The sequence below is a fragment of the Puma concolor genome, chromosome E2, assembly GCF_028749965.1.
Source record: "Puma concolor isolate L17-30 chromosome E2, mPumCon1.1.hap2, whole genome shotgun sequence".
Taxonomy (NCBI): domain Eukaryota; kingdom Metazoa; phylum Chordata; class Mammalia; order Carnivora; family Felidae; genus Puma; species Puma concolor.
In genome coordinates this window covers 49,074,569-49,094,013 of record NC_141681.1, presented here as the reverse complement: position 1 = coordinate 49,094,013, position 19,445 = coordinate 49,074,569, and the positions used below count along the sequence as shown (strand labels likewise).

At 49.6% G+C, this 19,445-nt stretch overlaps 1 protein-coding gene across 1 annotated transcript; it reads left to right on the top strand.

The window, feature by feature from the left end:
• The first annotated feature begins 1,658 nt into the window (after positions 1-1,658).
• Positions 1,659-17,273, top strand: LOC147573618 (cytochrome P450 2B11-like). Its single transcript, XM_086689840.1, has 9 exons — positions 1,659-1,844; positions 5,380-5,542; positions 5,689-5,838; positions 7,501-7,661; positions 9,216-9,392; positions 9,687-9,828; positions 11,822-12,009; positions 12,209-12,350; positions 15,995-17,273. Exons 1-9 carry the CDS (start codon positions 1,674-1,676, stop codon positions 16,183-16,185), a joined length of 1,485 nt encoding a protein of 494 aa, XP_086545966.1. The 5' UTR covers positions 1,659-1,673; the 3' UTR covers positions 16,186-17,273.
• Positions 17,274-19,445: the final 2,172 nt, after the last annotated feature.

Genomic DNA, 19,445 nt, shown 5'->3' with positions numbered 1-19,445 from the left:
GCACATTTTCTGCTAGCCATGTTTCGAGTGCTTAATAGTTGCATGTGGCAAGTGGCTACCATATTGAATGATGCAGCTCTAACCTGCCGTTGTGTCTCTCGGTAAAACTGTCCACCTCTCTCTGCCTCACTCTCCCCATTTATAAAGTGGGGATGACAACCATACCTACCTTAAAAGGTGAGGATTCAGTGAGTTAGTCTGTGTAAGGCACTTTATGGCTCTCCTTCAGCGATACCCGGGGCTCGAATGGGGCCATGGCTCAGTGCCAGATACACAGCACAGCCAGGTCCTGGGTCAGGAAAGTCCATGGTGGCACCTCTCCCACATCAACGAAGTTAGGGCTCCACCCGTGAATTCAAGATATTGGGACTATCCGTCCTTTTCTCCTGGATCAGAAGGATATGATTCAACCTCTGAGGCCAGGGTCCTGCAGCCTGCAAAGGGTTTGTCCAACATTGCAAGATAGACGTCGCCTCGTCTCCCCCTGGTCTCTTTCGAGGGAGAGAGTGACAGAATGAGGTGGAAAGCCAGGCCCAGGGCACGACAGGTGGATGTGGCCACATTCATTTACATCCTGGGCAAATCTGGACTGAGCCTGCCGGAGGCCCAGAGGCCCAGCGTGATGATGGAGACACACATGAGCCCAGGGGACATCAATCAAAATGCACCCAGTCCCTGCAATACGGGAGCTGAGAGTTTAAAGGCAGAAACAGAGACACCAAGATAGTGAGAGGTGGCAAGAGATAGAGTCACATAAGACTGTTCCAGAGGGTCAGAGAAATGTCCTGCACTGTAAAGGCAGAGCCAGAGGCAGGGACAGAAGTGCCAGGCACTGCTCAGAGCAATCAGAGAGCCAGGGGTAGGCGTGGGGGTGGGGAGGGACCTGAACACTGCACCCGCCGGGCCTCCATCTCTATCCCTCTCTCTCTCTCTCTCTCTCTGAGTCTCCCCAGTTCTGTGCCTCTCCCCTCCTCCTGTCGTCATCATCACTCTCATCAGTGGCTGTCACTGGGGGGTGGGGGTGGGGGTGGAGGGAATACGGGGGTTGAGGTAGACACCGGGCACCTAAAAGTCCCACACAGACAGGGACCGGGAGACGCACAAACAACGCAGGCACACCCAGACTTACGCACGGAGACGTGCACCCAGAGGCACACAGCCTTTCCCAAATGAATCCACACAAATACATGTAAGCCCCCACACTGGCAAAAACATATACGCAACCTCATGCAGACGCATACACAGTAACACGCCAGCACGTTCACGTGAATACAAACACCACTCTGCATATAAACTCCTTCCAGCACACGCACAGACACAAGCAGGGTAGGGAAACGTACGCAAGCGCGAGCACGTCAAGGCGAATGCGCATGCTCACCGATAGCCGCAAAGCAAATATGCCCAATGTGTGCACCAGGCACATGCACTCTTGTGGACTTTAGAATCGCTACCACCTGGTCTCAGCCAACATGTACAGGTTTGTGTGAGCCGGAAGAATGGGACGTCCCATACTTGAAAAAGCACATCACTCTTTCAAGTTCACACTCCTGGACATGATGAGAAGGGAGGCGGGGAGTGAATACAGTTACATAACTGGGTGGGGCAGCCAGCTCAGGATAAAAAGCCCAGATCAATCAAGGCTGAAGTTGGGACAAAGACAGTTGGGCCGGGCTATGGAGCTCAGTGTCGTTCTCCTTCTCGCTGTCCTCACGGGACTCCTGCTTCTGCTGGCCAGGGGCCACCCGAAGGCCCATGGCCACCTCCCGCCAGGCCCCCGTCCTCTGGCCTTCTTGGGGAATATTCTGCAGATGGACAGAAGTGGCTTACTCAAATCCTTCCTGAGGGTGAGATGCTGATGCATGGGCTCTGAGGGCTCTGTGGGTGTCTGAAAATCACTCCCCAGAAGGAGTGAAGGCACCCTTTCAGGCTCCGGGTGGGGTGTACGAAGGTGGCGAGGAAGGTGCATGGAGGTGAAGCATGGTAGCTGGTGGTCAGACGGTCAGAGGCGTCCCTGCTCAGTTCAAGTGTGTGGGCACTGGCCCCGGAGTGGGCGGGTGGGTGGGCACGCGGAGGCGTCTGGGCGCAAGCCGTGGGTATAGAATTTCATACTCTTCTGCCACCGCCTGTGGAGTCTCTGGGCGCCTGCCCGGCCCTGGAAGAGAGAGAAGGGGCAGAGTCACCAACTGTAAGTTTCTCCTCTGGCAAGAAAAGAGAGCAGAGATTGGCCCAGGTGGATGCCAGGAGGAGAAGGAAGACGGGAGGAGGCACAAGGTTCTTAGCAATAACGGTCACAAATGTGCGGAAATGGCTGACCCTGGAGTGTTTACCAGGCTCTATATCACTGCTTCTATGCATGATTTTACATGTGATTATCGATTTATGAATAATGTAATCTACATCGGTGCACCCTCTTGGCAACAGAAGAACTGGGTCACCGACATAACTGCCAGCTTATATACCCCAAGGCCACCACACTCCTGAATCTTGGGTTTGTCATCCCTTTGCTTTTAAGAGAGAGAATTTTCGGGGCGCCTGGGTGGCACAGTCGGTTAAGCGTCCGACTTCAGCCAGGTCACGATCTTGCGGTCCGTGAGTTCGAGCCCCGCGTCGGGCTCTGGGCTGATGGCTCAGAGCCTGGAGCCTGTTTCTGATTCTGTGTCTCCCTCTCTCTCTGCCCCTCCCCCGTTCATGCTCTGTCTCTCTGTCCCAAAAATAAATAAACGTTGAAAAAAAAAAAAAGAGAGAATTTTCCCACAAGTGGAGGGATGGGTATGCACAGGCCCCGAGTACTTTTTACTTCAGTGCCTCCCAAGGGCACCACGTTTTTCTATAAACTCCTAGGCTTGATTTCTTTGCTCAGAATTACATGGCTAGGATTTATCTGTATCGCTGTGGGAACTCATCAGGTCTGGCTTACCACACGCCTGCGGGCGAGGAGAGGTGCTATCCTTATCTCACAGGAATGGACCGTGAGGCTCAGCCTGGGGAGGACACTTGTCCTCAGTCACACAGCTGGGACTTCATGGAGGGAAAGCTGGGGTCTGGCACAGAGGTGTCCTCATCTCCAATGTCCTCCTGGGCCAAAGCTACCTAATGATTTGGGGATCACAAATCCTTTGAGAATTTGGTTAAGCTGTGGGCTCTCTCCCCTCCAAATGTCCACAAAGATTTTTACATAAAATTTTGAGAGTTCCAGACCCCCTCAAGTTCTTCCATGGAACTTCCAGGATTCTTTAGGGGTCCATGATCCTCCATTATTATCGCATCTTTGGAGACAGGAAGGGAGAGAATGGACTAAGGGGTGTCACGATGGGACGGGTCGGAGAAGGTGGCCCCGCTCCTCCTCCATTCCCTAGTATGCTCCCAGATCTTTCTAGAGTCAGACAGATGTGGATTTTGTGTTCCAGAGTCAACTCTTACTCATTGAGTCTCAGTTTCCTCCTCTGTTAAAATGAGATGGTGGTGAGAATGTGTGTCTTATAACATTAATGAGGACTGGGTGGCATACTGCATAGAGCCTGGTGTATATAGTAAGTGCTCATTAAATGGCAGCTCTTTTGATCCATTCATTCAACAGTCATTTACAGGGCACCTCCTGTGTCCTGGGAATATTCTAGGCATTGATGATGTGGCTTTGGACAAGGCATACAAGTTAAGCAAATAAGGAAATACTAGGTAGACAAGAGCTATGATTAAAAGAAAGCCAGGTGCTATTTTAGAAAGTGGTGGAGCTACTTTAGATTGAATAGTGGGGGAGAGGCTCAGTCTCGCTGTGTCTGTGAGCAGACACCCTGCAAGATGTAGGAGCAAAGCACCGTAGAGAGGCAGGTGTCAGTGCAGGAACACTGAAGCGAGAGCAAGCTTGGCATGTTTGGGGGAGAACATGGAGGCTGGATCTGAAGGAGGGAAGGGGCGAGGGGGAGGACAAGCAGAGGGGTGACGCAGCCACCTCATGCAGGGCGATGTGGATCAAGGTGGAGACCTCAGATCTTACCCTCAGCGCAGTGGGGGGCATTGGAGGGTTTGGAGCCAGTTAGGGGTATTAATTAATTTACATTTTCATAGGGAATACTCTGGCTTCAGACTGGGGTGAGGTGGGTGGCCAACTGATCATAAGGGGAGAGGAATGGCAGTAGGGAGACCATAAGGAGGCTCTGCAGAGATCAGTGGGAGAGATTTTGCAGTAAACTTAATCTTTTCATGATTTTAAGTCAAATTTTAGTGAGGCTTAACATGACCCCTAAAAGTGCACAAGTTGTAAACGTTCAGCTCAGTGAATTCTCTCAAGCGACATACTCTTGTAATTGACATATAGGTAAGTAACAACACGTCCTGTCCCCAGAAACCACCCTCCAGTCCCCTTCTAGTCACCACCCTCTCACTATCTTGACTTCATAGAAATAGAGTTAGACATATGGACACTTTTGTGTCTGGTTGATTTGGCTCAACACTATGCCTGTGAGTTTCATTCAAGTCTTGGCTGTAGCGTGGGTTCTTTTTCATTGCTGCATAATTATTCCATGGCATGACTATATCGCCATATATTTATTCTCTATCAGCGTTGCTGAGAATTTTATTTGAAAAACTCCAATGGGCGCCTGGGTGGCTCAGTCTGTTAGGCTTCCGACTTTGGCTCAGGTTATAATCTCGCGGTTTGTGGGTTCAAACCCGCATCGGACTCTGTGCTCACTGCTCAGAGCCTGGAGCCTGCTTCGGATTCTGTGTCTCCTTCTCTCTCTGCTCCTCCCCTCTTCACACTCTGTCTGTCTCTCAAAAATACATCAACAAAAGTTTTAAAAAAATCTTCAGTGAATCAGGTGGTTGGTATTTTGGTGAACCCACGTACACATTTTGGTTGGGCGTGCATCTGGGAGTGAAGTTAATGAGTCATTGAATGTGCATGTGTTTAGCTTCAGTAAATACCACGGAGCAGTTTTTCAAATGCCTGTGCTGATGTTATGTCACGATCATCCCCGAAGCCATCATTTTCTCTTCATATCTACCAAGCGGTTTAGGGTAGTTCTCTGGGGAAATTGTCAGGAGAAAGACAGCAGGTTGACGTTGGGTCACAGGAAGGATGACCCTTCAGTTTCAATGCTGGGGAGATCTGGTTCGACTCAAGGGTATAGGCAGAAGTAAGAGATATTTAACCATCTGTACTGCTTAGGGCACCAACCATGCAGACTCTGGCTGGGTCATGGGTTAATCCTTTAGTGGCTGGGTCCTGGGAAGGGGAGGGCACCCTGGGGTGGAGGGTCTTAGGGTACTCAGTAGCTAATTGCCAATCTATACATGAGTGTTTTTATGGTTTCACAACTGGGATGGCCACATGGGTGCATATTGGCTAACAGTAACCTTGGGCGTGGATATGCTTCACAGCTCCGAGAGAAATACGGGGATGTCTTCACGGTGTACCTGGGTCCAAGGCCTGTGGTCATGCTGTGTGGGATAGAGGCCATACGGGAGGCCCTGGTGGACCAAGCTGAGGCCTTCTCTGGCCGGGGGAGAGTCTCTACTGTAGAACGAATCTTCCAAGGCTATGGTAAGGACCTCAAAGGCACCTGGAGGGGAATGATGGAAGATGGAAATTGGGGAGGGTGAGTCTGGGAAGGGGGGATAAGAGGCTCAGAGGAGCCCGAAGTCCTCTTCCAACCCTCTTGGCAATCCATGCCTTCCCTACACCCGCAGGTGTGATCTTTGCCAACGGGGAACGCTGGAAGCTCCTTCGGCGATTCTCTCTGGCCACCATGAAGAACTTCGGGATGGGGAAGCGGAGTATAGAGGAGCGGATTCAGGAGGAGTGTCAGTGTGTGGTAGAGGAACTGCGGAAAACCCAGGGTGAGTCCCCGGAGAATGGGTATGCAGGGTGCGTGGCAACAGAAAGACTGAGGTGTATCCGTGGGCAGAGAAAGAGAGGCAGAGATAGAGAACGACCCTGAGAGACCATCCAACAGAGGGACAGACAGAGATGGGTAGGAATGGAACACAGGGAGCCAGAAGAGATATGGGGTGTATAGTGTCGAGAGTAACTCAAGGACATAAACTTGGTTATGTATTAGCACGCTATTTACTTGGGTTCAGGGAAACCAACCCATGGATGACTTGTATCTGCAAGGGCAAAAATAAGACTTACATAAAAGCAGGCAAAGAGAGAAAGGGGAAAAGGATAGACACTTTGAAAATGCCAAAGTGGGTTTTCATTCTTCTTGGTGAACTATTGACAAGCTGTCAGTGAGCAAGGAGGGCAGCTGGGGCGTCCTGCCCTCAGGCAGCTGGGGCATCCTGCCCTCAGGCAGCTGGGATGGGCTATCAAAGAAGCACTTCTGAGGGGGGCCTGGGTGGCTCAGCCGGTGAAGCATCTGACTCTTGCTTTCGGCTCAGGTCATGATCTTACGGTTTGTGAGTTCGAGCCCTGCGTCCACCTCTGCACTGACAGCACAGATTCTCTCTCTTTCCCCCTCTCTCTTTGCCTCTCCCCCACTCATTCTCTCTCTTTCTCTCTCAAAATAAATAGACTTAAAAAAAAAAGAGAAAAGCACTTCTACTTACTTTTGGATTCTCCATATAAGGGTGTTTATGAGACATAAAGATGACAGGGTCCTTCCGTAAGAGATTTCGAGAGGTAAATGTACAGGCTGGGAGGGAGAGGCAGAGGCAGAGACATAGGGAGCAATAGAGGACTAGGGGCAGCAGACCATGAAGACAGACTCAGATGGAAAAAGAGCGACTCAGATGGAGAGAGATAGGGAAGGGAAAAGAGACACAGATGGAGAGATGAAGACAAAGAGAGACTGGAAGAGACCGGGAGAAGCAAAAAGAAACCAAGGCAGAGAGAAACCAAGGTAGAGAAAATGAGACTGACAGACAAGCTCAGGAAAGGGTGTGCAGGGGAGCAAGAGAAGACGGACAGGTGAGACCCGCAGAGAGAGGCTGATGCCATGACACTTCCGGGTGGGTGCACAGTCCCTGCTCCCCTCCCATCCAGGGAGGTCAGGATGTATACAGACATCCACCGTCAAGTGCAGAACGATTCCCTGGAGACCAAAGAGCCCTGGAGGTGGAGAGAAGAGATGAAGGGAGGGGATGACAGACAAGGGACAGGGAGAGCAGAGCTTTTAAACTTGCACATGTGATTGACTGAACACCTGCCCTGCACCCATCTGCCCCTGGGACTTAACTACCTGCCCCCAGGGTCAGAGCTGAGGCCTGAGAGGGACCCACCACACAGCCTCCATAGCCCGACGACCCTGCAGACAATAACAGAACGGCACTTTCCCCCCAGGGTTGTGGTGGGAATTTAGTAAAATAATACATGAAGTGCTGAGAACAGGACCTGGCTGGCCCATCATCTGGGCTGGTGAAGGTTAGCGGTTCCTGTTCCTGCTTCTTTGTCATCACTGAGCGAGGGAGGGCAGTCACATGGAGATGGGGCAGTGGTCAAGTGCTCCCAAGGCCTTTGTTTGAGTCCGTGTCCCAATGACCTGTGCCTCCTCCTCCTAGGAGCCTTCCAGAACCCCACCTTCCTTTTCCACTCCATGACTGCCAACATCATCTGCTCCATTGTCTTTGGAACACGCTTTAGCTACAAAGATCCCAAGTTCCTGCGGTTGCTGGACTTGTTCTACCAGATCTTCACGCTCCTCAGCTCCTTCTCCAGCCAGGTCAGGGAGCTGGTGTGGGAGGCTGTTGTGTGAGATGGATATCTAGGGCACAGGGAAATGGGTGATCTGCTTTGGTGTCCCAGAAATGCAGCTTTGGGCTGGAAGGGGGGCACAGACAGCAGGGAGGGACAGGGACACTGAGCAGTAGAGGGCGGGAGGGACGGGAGACAGGGATGGGGAGCCTAGGATGAGGAGGCAGAGATGGAAAGTCAGAGAGTCAGCAAGAGAGACAAAGACATGAGGGTTTGGAAGAGGAGAGAGAAGGACAGGGCGAAAGTGACGACGAAGAGCAGAGATCAGAGATTCTGAGAGGCAGAGTGGCGGAGACAGAGGGAGAGAATAGGACTCAGACTGTCAGGCTCTCTATTCTTCTGTTCCTGATTCCTGCAAATCTTCACCTCTGTCTTTGGCAAATCTCCTCAATTGAAGAAATTCAAGGATACGTGCAAATAAGGGACCACATTTCTTCATTTTCCCCATTTCCCCGCCCACTTTTGGTCTTTTTAAAAATATCTCCCAGATTATAAAGTAATATGCTCCTCTTTTAAAACAAAATAGTGTGGTTTCTCTTTCTCAATGAATCTTGAAATACCACGATTATACATTAAGTTTAAAAAATTAAACTGCAGAACAGTATGCCTCATTATGGTTCGTACCCAGGAGTGTATGTCAGATTTGTGTGTAGGACTGTTCCAAATGGTTAGTCACAAACTCCCATGACCTCCTGCTAGACAGTCTGATCCAAAAAGCTAGGATGGGGCCCAGAGTGAATATTTGCAACAGGTGCAGCAGGTGATTTATCTTTTCTCCTCCCACAGAGAACCACAGAGAGAAAAAAGTCTAGCGTGAAATTCACCACAGAGATATCAATGGTTATCTCTAAAAATTAAGAAAGAATTTTACGTTGCACTCTCTGTTTCCACCTTTTTTTTTTTTGCAATTATTTGCACAGTTAGGTATTACATTAATTCTCAGACAATATGGTAGAAATATGTTCCAAAATAAATAGTCCTAAGCAGGCAGTAGGCTCATCTTGTGTATGCATCACGTTATCAATGTTTGGTGCAGCCAAGGAGATGTGAGGGGTGGAAAGAGTCAGAGAGGTCCGAGCCAAACAGATCCACTGGGCGAAGTAGGCAATAGAAGCACAGAGAGCCAACCACCTGGCTGACTCAGTCAGTAGACCAGGCGACTCCTGATCTCAGGGTCGTGAGTTCGAGCTCCACACTGGGTGTAGAGATGATTTAAAAGAAAAAAGTAGCTGCAGAGAGACAAGTGAGAAGAGACACACATGGGTAAGGAGAGGCGCCAAGGAGAGAGGTGTGGCAGCAACCAAAACAGGACGGGAGGATGAGGGGGGAAGAGACAGAAGGAGAAAACTGGGAGAATTAACAGATCAAAGGAGACTTAGAATCAGTGAGTGAGAGGCAGAGACAGAAACACAGAGGCAGAGCAAGATGAGATTCTGCCCTACCCAGGCCCCAGGAGGGCTCCCCTCCCTGTGACTCACTGGCTCCACCCCAGGAGGACCTCACAGCCCCTTCTCTGCTGCAGGTGTTCGAGCTTTTCTACAACTTCTTGAAGTACTTTCCAGGTACACACAGGCAAATCTACAAAAACACTCAGGAAATCATAGCCTTCATAGAGGACGCTGTGGAGAAGCACCATGAAACCCTGGACCCCAGCACCCCTCGGGACTTCATCGATGCCTACCTGATCCGCATGGACAAAGTGGGGGTTGGGGGAAGGGAACAGGAGGGGGCAGGGAGGAAGGAAAAGATGGCAGCGAAGAGAAGAAGGGTGGGGAAAGGGGGAAGGGAGTGGGGAAGAGGGGAGGGAGGTTGGGAAAGGGAGGAGAGACTCAGGAACCAACTGAGGGGAGGAGGAAAAAAGGGGAAAGTTGGGAGGAGAGAGGGAGAGAGAGCCAGGTGGTGTGAGACCCAGCAGCAGGGGAGGGCGCCCCCAGGCAAGAGCGTGCAGCAAAGCCCCCGCTCCCCTGACACGCCCCCTACCGCTCGGATTCAGGAGAAGTCCGACCCCAACAGCGAATTCCACCATCGGAACCTCATCTGCACGGTGCTCTCCCTCTTCTTCGCCGGCACGGAGATCACCAGCAGCACGCTCCGCTATGGTTTCCAGCTCATGCTCAAGTACCCTCACGTCACAGGTGGGTGGGCGGGGACAACCGATCGAGGCAGGGGGCGGGGGCTTCTCACCCCTTTGGGAGCTGCAAAAGTGCAGCTGGGATCCTTCCTGAATGAGGGAGGAAGTGTTCACCTCCTATATATACCAGGAGCGCTGCAGGTTTTGAATGAGCCCCTGACTAAGGCAGCCCCGCCGGTGGATGGATGAACAATCCGTCGGTGTGTTCTCCCATCATGTAAAGGCAGACTCCTCTCTCTGCCCACCCATCCATCCATTTGTCTATCCTTTTATTTGGTACCTGTATTGATTACCTGTATACTCAGATTCTTTCACCTATGATTGATTCAAGGACCTAGGCTTCCATTATTTATTTGGATTAATTGATTCAATTGTTGATCTTTTGAAACAGGGATTAATGAATGAAGTACTTGTCATTGATTCATTGGCACGTTTGTCCATGCATGCATCCATCTGCCCTATGAACTAGATTTCATTCCTTAATTCTTCCATCGGTCTTTCAATCCACCCTTCATCCATTTATTATGCATTTAGTTCAATTAATTCATCACTGATTATTTATCTGTCATTCAATCCCTACATCTATTTGTTCCTTTTTTATACCTATTTTATTTTATCTATTTTTATACCTATTTCATCACTTTTTGATACCTGTTATTTCACTAATTTATTTATTTATTTATTGCTCTATAGATCTAGCCATCCATTCATTTATGCAATTGATTTACTGGTTAATCAGGTTCACTTATTTGTCTATGGGCCATTAATTAATGACCCAATAATTCATATATTGATTGATAAACAAATACATACATCCATTCACTAATGTTCTTCCATTCATCACTCTTTCCATTCATAAGTCGACTGGCTTATGTATCCATTTATCCAGGTGTTTGTGGGTTAATGTATTGATCTATTTCATGGTTATATTCCTGACACCTAGCACAGTGTCTCATCTATAATACACACACAATAAATATTAGGTCATTTTCTACTCTTTTTGTTTTTAAAAAAATTTCAATGTTTATTTATTTTTGAGAGAGGGAGAGAGGGGAGAGGGTGAATGGGGGAGGAGCTGAGACCGAGGGGACAGAAAATCCAAAGCAGGTTCTGTAATGACCGATGTGGGGCTCAAAGTCATGAACCTTGAGATCAGGACCTGAGCCGAGGTCAGACATTTAACCGCTTAATTGACTGAGCCACCCAGGCTCCTCTCCAGTCTTTTTAGAGGGAGAATTTTGACAGGTTTATAGCCTTGAGTTCTTATGTGAAATTCTGTGCAAACTTGTGGTGTGTGCATGTGCGCACGCACACACGCACGTGTGTGTGTGTGTGTGTGTGTGTGTGTTTACCTGTGCCTGTGGGAAGATGATAATTCATAAGATTCAATAGATTTGAAAGGGTGAGAATTCTTGCTTCCCACCGCCCCCCACCCCCGCCTCCCCCTCTTCCAGGCTTGTTGCTCTGAGGGGTGTCGATGACCTAACCCTTTATTACAGGTTTTTCCTGGCTCATTAGCCCACACAAAGCAGTGTCCCTGCTGAAATGTCTCTTTAAAATGAGGTTCCCTCAGGGGCGCCTGGGTGGCGCAGTCGGTTAAGCGTCCGACTTCAGCCAGGTCACGATCTCGCGGTCCGTGAGTTCGAGCCCCGCGTCGGGCTGTGGGCTGATGGCTCAGAGCCTGGAGCCTGTTTCCGATTCTGTGTCTCCCTCTCTCTCTCTGCCCCTCCCCCGTTCATGCTCTGTCTCTCTCTGTCCCAAAAATAAATAAACGTTGAAAAAAAAATAAAAAAAAAAATAAATAAAATAAAATGAGGTTCCCTCAAACTGAGGGTTGATGGGGGGTGGGAGGGCAGGGAGGGTGGGTGATGGGTATTGAGGAGGGCACCTTTTGGGATGAGCACTGGGTGTTGTATGGAAACCAATTTGACAATAAATTTCATATATTGGAAAAAATAAAACAAAATGAGGTTCCCTGGTCCCACTCTTCTGTTCAGAGAGAGTCCACAAGGAGATTGACCAGGTGATTGGCCCACACCGCCTTCCATCCCTTGATGACCGAGCCAAAATGCCATACACTGATGCAGTCATATATGAGATTCAGAGATTCAGTGACCTCTTCCCTATTGGCGCGCCGCACATGGTCACCAAAGACACTCACTTCAGAGGGTACTTCATGCCCAAGGTGAGGCCAGCTGGGCTCCCACATTTTGCCCGTGTGGGCATCCTGGGTTCTCTTAATCTCTGCACTTGACCTGTTTTTGGTTTTATCACTAGGGCCCTCTTGGTTTTTTGTTTGTCTGTTTGTTTGGTTTTGTTTTGTTTTTGAGGGTGGGCTGAGGAAAGGAATGGCAGTATCTGTTGACCTTGTGACTCTCCCTCAGGGCACTGAAGTATATCCCCTCCTGCACTCTGCTCTCAATGACCCACATTACTTTGAAAAACCAGATGCCTTCAACCCTGACCACTTTCTGGATGCCAATGGGGCACTGAAGAAGACTGAAGCTTTTATCCCCTTCTCCATGGGTAAGCCAGGCCTCCACTCTCTTTCCCAGACACCAGAGTGAAAGGCCACTCTCTCTTTGAGACAGTCCAGGAGAGATCTTGGTTCATTGAGCAGCTACTATATGCCAGTTGCTTTACCTTTAACCCACTTCATCTTCCCTGCAGCCCTAGACAGGGCTTAAGAAGACCACATCCCAAAGCCACATCTTGGTAAGCTGGACCTTGGGAAAGTATTTTAACCTCTCTACGCCTTGGTATAGAGATACACGTTGGTATAAAATAGCTGATGAGCACTACTCTGAGCGTAGTGCTTTATTGGGGGCTGAAGATGATGCACTGGGCAAGTCACATAGAGACACATTCCCTGCCCGGGGAAATTTACAGCCCAGCAGGGGAGATGGGCATTTATCATTTGACCACAAAATAGTACCTAATTAAACTTAATTAATGCTTGCAATGTGCTTAGAACTGCTTGGCACAAGTCGGTGCTCATGGATGGGATGATGATTATTATCATTAATCATAACTGTGATAAATGCTCTGAGAGGGACTTTGGGAACACAAAGAGGAAATACTGACTACTCTTGGTGGTTCGGTGAGGAAAAGCTTTCCTCGAAGCACTGGCTTCTAAGCTAAGACCTCAGGGGTGACTATCAATCAGCCACTAGGAAGAGTGTTCCAGGCAGAGGGAACAGCAAGTCAAAGCCTGAAGGTGGAGACAGCATGGAGTATTTGAGAAAGGAGACAAACCCAGGGAGTCTGGAGTGTGGATTCTAAAAGGGGAGAAGGGTGAAGATCTCAGCTGGAGGGCCTTGGAAGCTGGGGGGAGTTTGGGTTTATCTTGCTGGTACTGGGAGCCAGGAGTGGGTCTTGACATGCTCTGACCTGTCTCTTTCCCCGTTCTCCGCTATGTGGCCCCGTCTTGAGAAAACCCCAATGCGCAGAATCCTCATCCTTTGGGAGAAAGGAGGACCCCCGAACCAAGGCCCTAGTCTTGAGTTCCATCAGTGACCCCAGTGACCCAGATCCCCTGGCTCTGCCCAGTGCTACGGCTTCCCTCATTTCATCTTAAGTGAGAGTTGGGCGACTTGTGGGATGGTGGGGTGGGACCCATGATCCCATTCACTAGTCCTGTTCTAAGGTTAGAGAGAGAGGCAGAGATGTAGAGAGGGAAGGAGAGAGAGAGACAAAGAAAGAATGAGTGAGAAAAATGGAGAGAAGGACAAAGACACAGAGAGAGATAATGACAGGGGACAAGTGACAGAGACTGAGTGCACAATGAGACAATACAGTGAGGAAGGGGAAACAAGAGGGAATAGGAGACAGAGAGAGAGGGGGAGGGAGAGAGTTTCAGATGGAATCAGATCCAAATGGACAGAGACAGGGAGCTTAAGATTGAAGAAAGTGGGCAAAAGAGGAAGGAGACAGAGGAGCAATGTCTGATGGGAGGTCAATCAGAGCAAAAGACTGATGCAAGATAGCCATGAGTGGAAAGAACGACAAACCAAGCCAAAAGATGTTAGAGCCAACGGGATAGTGAAGGGTGTCCCAGTGGACAGTCCCAGGGATTGGGATTGGAAGAGAGGATGGGAGGGAGACAGTAGAAGTCAGGCTGTTCTGGAAAGAACTGGGTCACAGAACCAGTCACAGGAGAACTAGTCTAGAGCCCTGCTCTGAGTATCTCTAAGTCCCTGTTACCTAACTTCTGATGTGCCAAAAAGATACAGACATTTCCCCCAGAGCTGTCCACATAGGCGTAATGTCTGACACCTTGACTGGTCTAGGAAATATCTGAATGGCCTTGCCATGGTGGCCAGCTTGCAGATCAACAGCCATTGAGGTGGGGTGCCTGGGTGGCTCAGTCAGTTAAATGTGGGGCTTTAGCTCAGGTCATGATCCACCCTTGGTGAGGTCGAGCCCTGTGTCAGGCTCTGTGCTCAGAGCCGAGAGCCTGCTTCAGATTCTGTCTCCCTCTCTCTCTGCCCCACCCCCCTGCTCCCAATCTGTGTATTTGAGAGCGCTCTCTCAAAACTAAGTAAACATTAAAAAAGAAAGAGCCACTGAGGTAAAGGAGGCTTTCGGTGCCTCTTCCTGGGGTTCCTACTCCCTTTGTGTTATTTCTCTTCAAGCCCATGCTTCATAACCTACTGGAGGCTCTCACACCTCTGGGAATCCAAGGAAGCAGACCCGTTCACAATTCTTTTTATTTATTTATTCATTTTAATAGCACGTGAGCATGGGCTCCTGAGCAGGGTAGGGGCCGAGAGAGAGGGAGAGAGAAAATCCAAAGCAGGCTCCGTACTATTCCCGCAGAGATCAAGACCTGGGAGCCAAAATCAAGAGTCAGACACTCAACCAACTGAGCCACCCAGGTGCCCCGCCCCATTCACAATTTTAAGTGTAGTTTGGTTTCCCCCCCAAACTTTTGAAGCCATGGCTCTCGGACTGAGACAAAATGACAACCCGGATACAGAAAAACACACACAGTGCCAGATACACCCTCATGCTCCCAACCGCACACACTGCCTCCATGTGCTCCCTGCCCCCCAATCCTCCTCACACTCGCCCCCCTCATACACTCCCCACACAACTCCCCTCCACACTCCCCTCCATACTCTCCCCACATGTTCCCCAGACAACTCCCCTCTACATTCCCTCCACACACTCCTCCCACACACACCCACACACACCTCCTGCCCCTCCCTTTCCTCCTTACCCACTCCCCCCCACACACTCCCCACCCCAACCCCTCCCCACACCCCCACACCCCCACACTCCCCACACAATTGCCCTCCACATTCCCCACACAACTCCTCTTCACACTGCCCCCCCCGTACTCCCCCCACACTCTCCCCCCCATATTCCCCTCCCATTCCCCCCTACCCACTCCGGGCCAACACACTCTCTGCCCCCACCCCTCCCCACACCCCTGCCCAGCTCTCACACCACACGTTCCCCACACAACTGCCCTCCACATTCCCCCCACTTCCTCCACACACACACCCCCACACTCCCCCCCACACCCCCTACACTCCCTCCCACACAAACTGCCCACCACACATACATTCCCCACCACAGGCACACACACTCCCCACCAGACACACACTCCCCCCCCCACCCCACACACACTTCTTACCACACACACCCAGAAACAAACACAAACAATAACTACACCTATAGTATCCTTAGTACAGGCCAAGTCCTAGTCTGAGAATTTTTACAAATGTTAATTTCTTTAAGTTCATAATAGTCCTTTGAAATAAGTACCATCCTCCTCATATTAGAGATGAAGGACATTAAAAATGTTGTCAGAAATGTGCACACACCTGCACATGTGGAGGCAGACACACACACACACACACACACACACACACACCTAACCTGAAGTGAGTGTTTATTCTCCAAGTGGCCACTGAAGCCTCTGGAAATCTCACAGAAGCTACAAACTCTGCTGGAAAAATGTGCAAGGCACCTCCACCCAAACGTTAGCCCCTGGTTTCAGAGGGCTCGGGACCCCCCTAAAACACCACCCTGGATTGCAGGTTGAAGGCCAGTCCCATACAAATCTGTTGTTGATGGACACAGAAGTCTGGGCTTTGGGATGTGACCAGGCAAGGGATGTGCATCGGCTCTGTGCCCACATTGGTGACCTTCTGTGTTCACAGGGAAGCGCATTTGTCTTGGTGAAGGCATCGCCCGCATGGAATTATTCCTCTTCTTCACCACCATCCTCCAGAACTTCTCTGTGGCCAGCCCTGTGGCCCCCGAGGACATCGACCTCACACCCCAGGAGAGTGGCATAGGAAGAGTGCCCCCAGTATACCAGATCAGCTTTCAGTCCCGCAGAGGGGACTGAGAGAAGGGCCTCAAAGGATCCCAGGATCAGGAAGTATTCCCACCTCTGCAGAAGCCAGTTCCTTGACTGGCCCTGGGTCTTCCTGCTGCTGAGAGACCCACCACAAGCCAGTGTCTCCCCCCTCCTCGGTTGCTGCCTATGTGGGAGAGTCCTTTCTGCAGCCTCATCTCAGACCATCACTCTGCAGCTCTTGCATAGACTCATGGAAGTGTTTTCCTTTCCTTTGTTAACAGAGTTCCCAGTGTGGTGTATATATAGAAGCTGGGGGCTAAGACGGGAGACTTGACTCAGATGCTCTTTGCATTTGTGCCTCCCAGGCCATGGCTTCCCCCAGGGGCTTCTCCCTTCCTCAGAACAACCACAGTCTCCATTTAGCAACTGTTTGCGCTCCATGATCTGTGCATACGTGACCTCCCTGGAATCCTCCTTCCAGTAGTCCCATGGGGCGGATACAATGATCATGCCCATTTTACACATGAGTAAACAAAGGCTAGACAATGGCATCAGTTGTCTGAAGTCCTATCATATGGCTCGCGGTGGGGGAGCAAGATTCACACTCTCTCTCCCTGGCTCTCCACCTCAAATTCTTCACCTAGTCATACCCCCCTTCCAATATATTTTAAAATTACTGTGAAATTCATATAACATAAAACTAAGTGTTTTCACTTTTTAAAAATTTACTTAGAGAGAGAGAGAGAGGGAGAGAGAGAGAGAGAGAATGCAAGTGGGGGAGGAGCAGAGAGAGGGGGAGACAGAGCCTGAAAGGGGCTGGAACTCTCAGACCGCGAGGTCATGCATGGCCTGAGTGAAAGTCAGGCGCTTAACCAAGTGAGCCACCCAGGCACTCCAGAACTAAGTGTTTTAAAGTGCTTGATTTGGTGGCATTGGCTCATTCACAATGTTGTGTAACCACCGCCACTATCTAGTTCCAAACATTTTCATCACCCAAGAAGAAAACTCCGTACCCACTAGCAGTCACTCCCCATTCCCCCTTCCCCTCAGCTCCTGACAACCACCAATCTGCTTTTGGTCTTTATGTATTTGCCTATTCCATGTGTTTCATGCAAATGGAATCATACAATACGTGCTCTTTTGTGTCCAGCTTCTTTCACTTGGCATAATATTTTGGGGTTCATCCACATTGTAGACCATTGCTTGTACACTGCCATCCCCATTCTTACTGAATTTCCCTACTTCCGTCCCTCTATGCAAGGGCCTCTTAGCTGCAGCTTCTCCCCTGGTGCCTTGGATTCCCTGGTAGTCCCCTTCAAATCCCCTGAGACTGAAACAAACATCCAAATCCTGACATCCCCTGGGAAGATGGTGATCCATGCCATCTTACGTGAACCCACTTATTGTCAGGTCACTAGGGATCTTTCTAGAAGATGAGAACTTCTTCACCTCAAAACCAGGCCCAAGAAGGCAAATATTTGCTAAGGAATGAATGAATGAATGAATGAATGAATGGTTAAATCAGGCAGCCTCAAACCCGCCCAACATGGAGCTAGGCTTCCCCCATCAGACCTTATCTTTTTCTTCATTTCTCATTCTCTTCTGAGGCCTGTAGCAAATCCTTCTTTCCAGCGATCTCAGGATGCCTCAGTCCAGTCTTCTAGCGATTTCCAATCCCTCATGATGCAATGCCACCCTCTAAGAAAATCAGCCAAGAGCCACCCTTGCAGCAGACCATCCTACACCAGGCTCTGCCAGCTGGCACCACCGCCCTTCCCTCAAGAAGGTACCCCAGGTTCAAGGGCATTGCCTGCTAAGATACGTCCGGCCAGCCAGGGGCCAATGGGAAGCCAGTTTGAGGATCCAATAGAGAGGCTAAACTTCCTGGCCTCTGCAGCACCTGCCATCTTTGGGTTCCCTGATGCCACTGGGGAGTTACCAAGAGCTGTGCTAAAGTAGATTTTTGGCACATCCGCCCCGACGATCACAGAAAAGAGAAGGTGACACACAACAGAGCAGCCTACCTTTTAAGAGGGATAGCAGGATGGAAGGAAGACATAGGTGGGACCATGGCAGTCACAGCCCCTTGCTGCTCTGGGGTCATCTGGCTTCTTGCAGTCAACTCCCTCCGGGACTGTGGCCTCTGCCCTTCCAGGGGAACTTTTTGCAAATGGACCCCAAGGGCTTTCTCAAGTCCTTCCAGGCGGTGAGATGGGATGGGGAAAGCTGGTGGAAAGCTATCATCTCTCTATCTTATACTTTTTCTGGATCATTTGTGATCAATTACACACAACATGGCCCTTTACCTCTAGATCCTTCAGTGTGTATTTCCTAGGAACAGATATGTTCTCTGATACAGCTGCCATAGTGATCAACTTGAGTGAAGTTAACATTGGTACAATACTTTCATCTCTCCCGTTTGTATTCCAGTTTTGTCAATTTGAGAAGCAGTTTGACAATTTTGAAAAGAAATGGCAGAGTATTTTCGTGGTCGGAGTGATTCCACACTCCAGAGACATCACCATAGTTAAAGGCACAGGCTCTGGAGCCAGACCTCAGAGGTTTGGTCCAGCCTCTGCACCCCATCAGCAAAGTGACCTTGGTGAGGTTATGTAACCTCTTGATGCCTCAGTTTGCCCAACAGTAAAAATGGGGATATTTCTAGCTATACGTAAGTGAAAATATCGACAACAGTGTTTGGGTTTTGCTTTAAAAGAATCCTGATTTTTGGGGGGTGTGGAAGGAGGAGATGGTCGAGAGCATAGATGAAACAAGATTAGCCATGAGTTGATTATTGCTGAAACCAGATGATGGATATTTTATGTATCTATCTTTGTATATGCTTGAAATCTCCCATAGTACAATTTTTTTTCAAAGAAAGAAAAGTAAAATAAACGTGGGGAGGGGTGGAGATTATTAATTATCACCCACCTGCCTTTAAAGGTAATTAATAATTGGGGTTAGGAAGAGGGATGAAACAAGTTACTTTAAATTAAATCTAAATTAAGCACTGCCTGGAGCATGGCAAATGTTGTTAACTATTAGTTTTTATTTGTTACCAGCGGGTGGCGCTGTCTCCCAGCTGCATAGGGAGCGGGGCTTGGGAGCCCATGATTATTAGCCCTGTGTTTGAGGGATGCTTGGCTGGCCCCTACAGTAGACTCTTATGGGAGTCGTGAGTTCAAGCCCCATGTTGGGAGTGAGGACTACTTAAACACACACACACACACACACACACACACACACACACACACCACACAGGTTACACAGTTTCATTAAAAATAATTAGCCCTGGGGCGCCTGGGTGG

What these genes read in the sequence shown, in the direction of transcription:
- LOC147573618 (XM_086689840.1), top strand. Translation starts at nt 1,674, where the DNA reads ATGGAGCTCAGTGTCGTTCTCCTTCTCGCTGTCCTCACGGGACTCCTG. An exon ending in CAAGTACCCTCACGTCACAG is followed by an intron (nt 9,829 to 11,821) that starts GTGGGTGGGCGG and finishes TCTTCTGTTCAG; the next exon opens with AGAGAGTCCACAAGGAGATT. An exon ending in TTTTATCCCCTTCTCCATGG is followed by an intron (nt 12,351 to 15,994) that starts GTAAGCCAGGCC and finishes CTGTGTTCACAG; the next exon opens with GGAAGCGCATTTGTCTTGGT.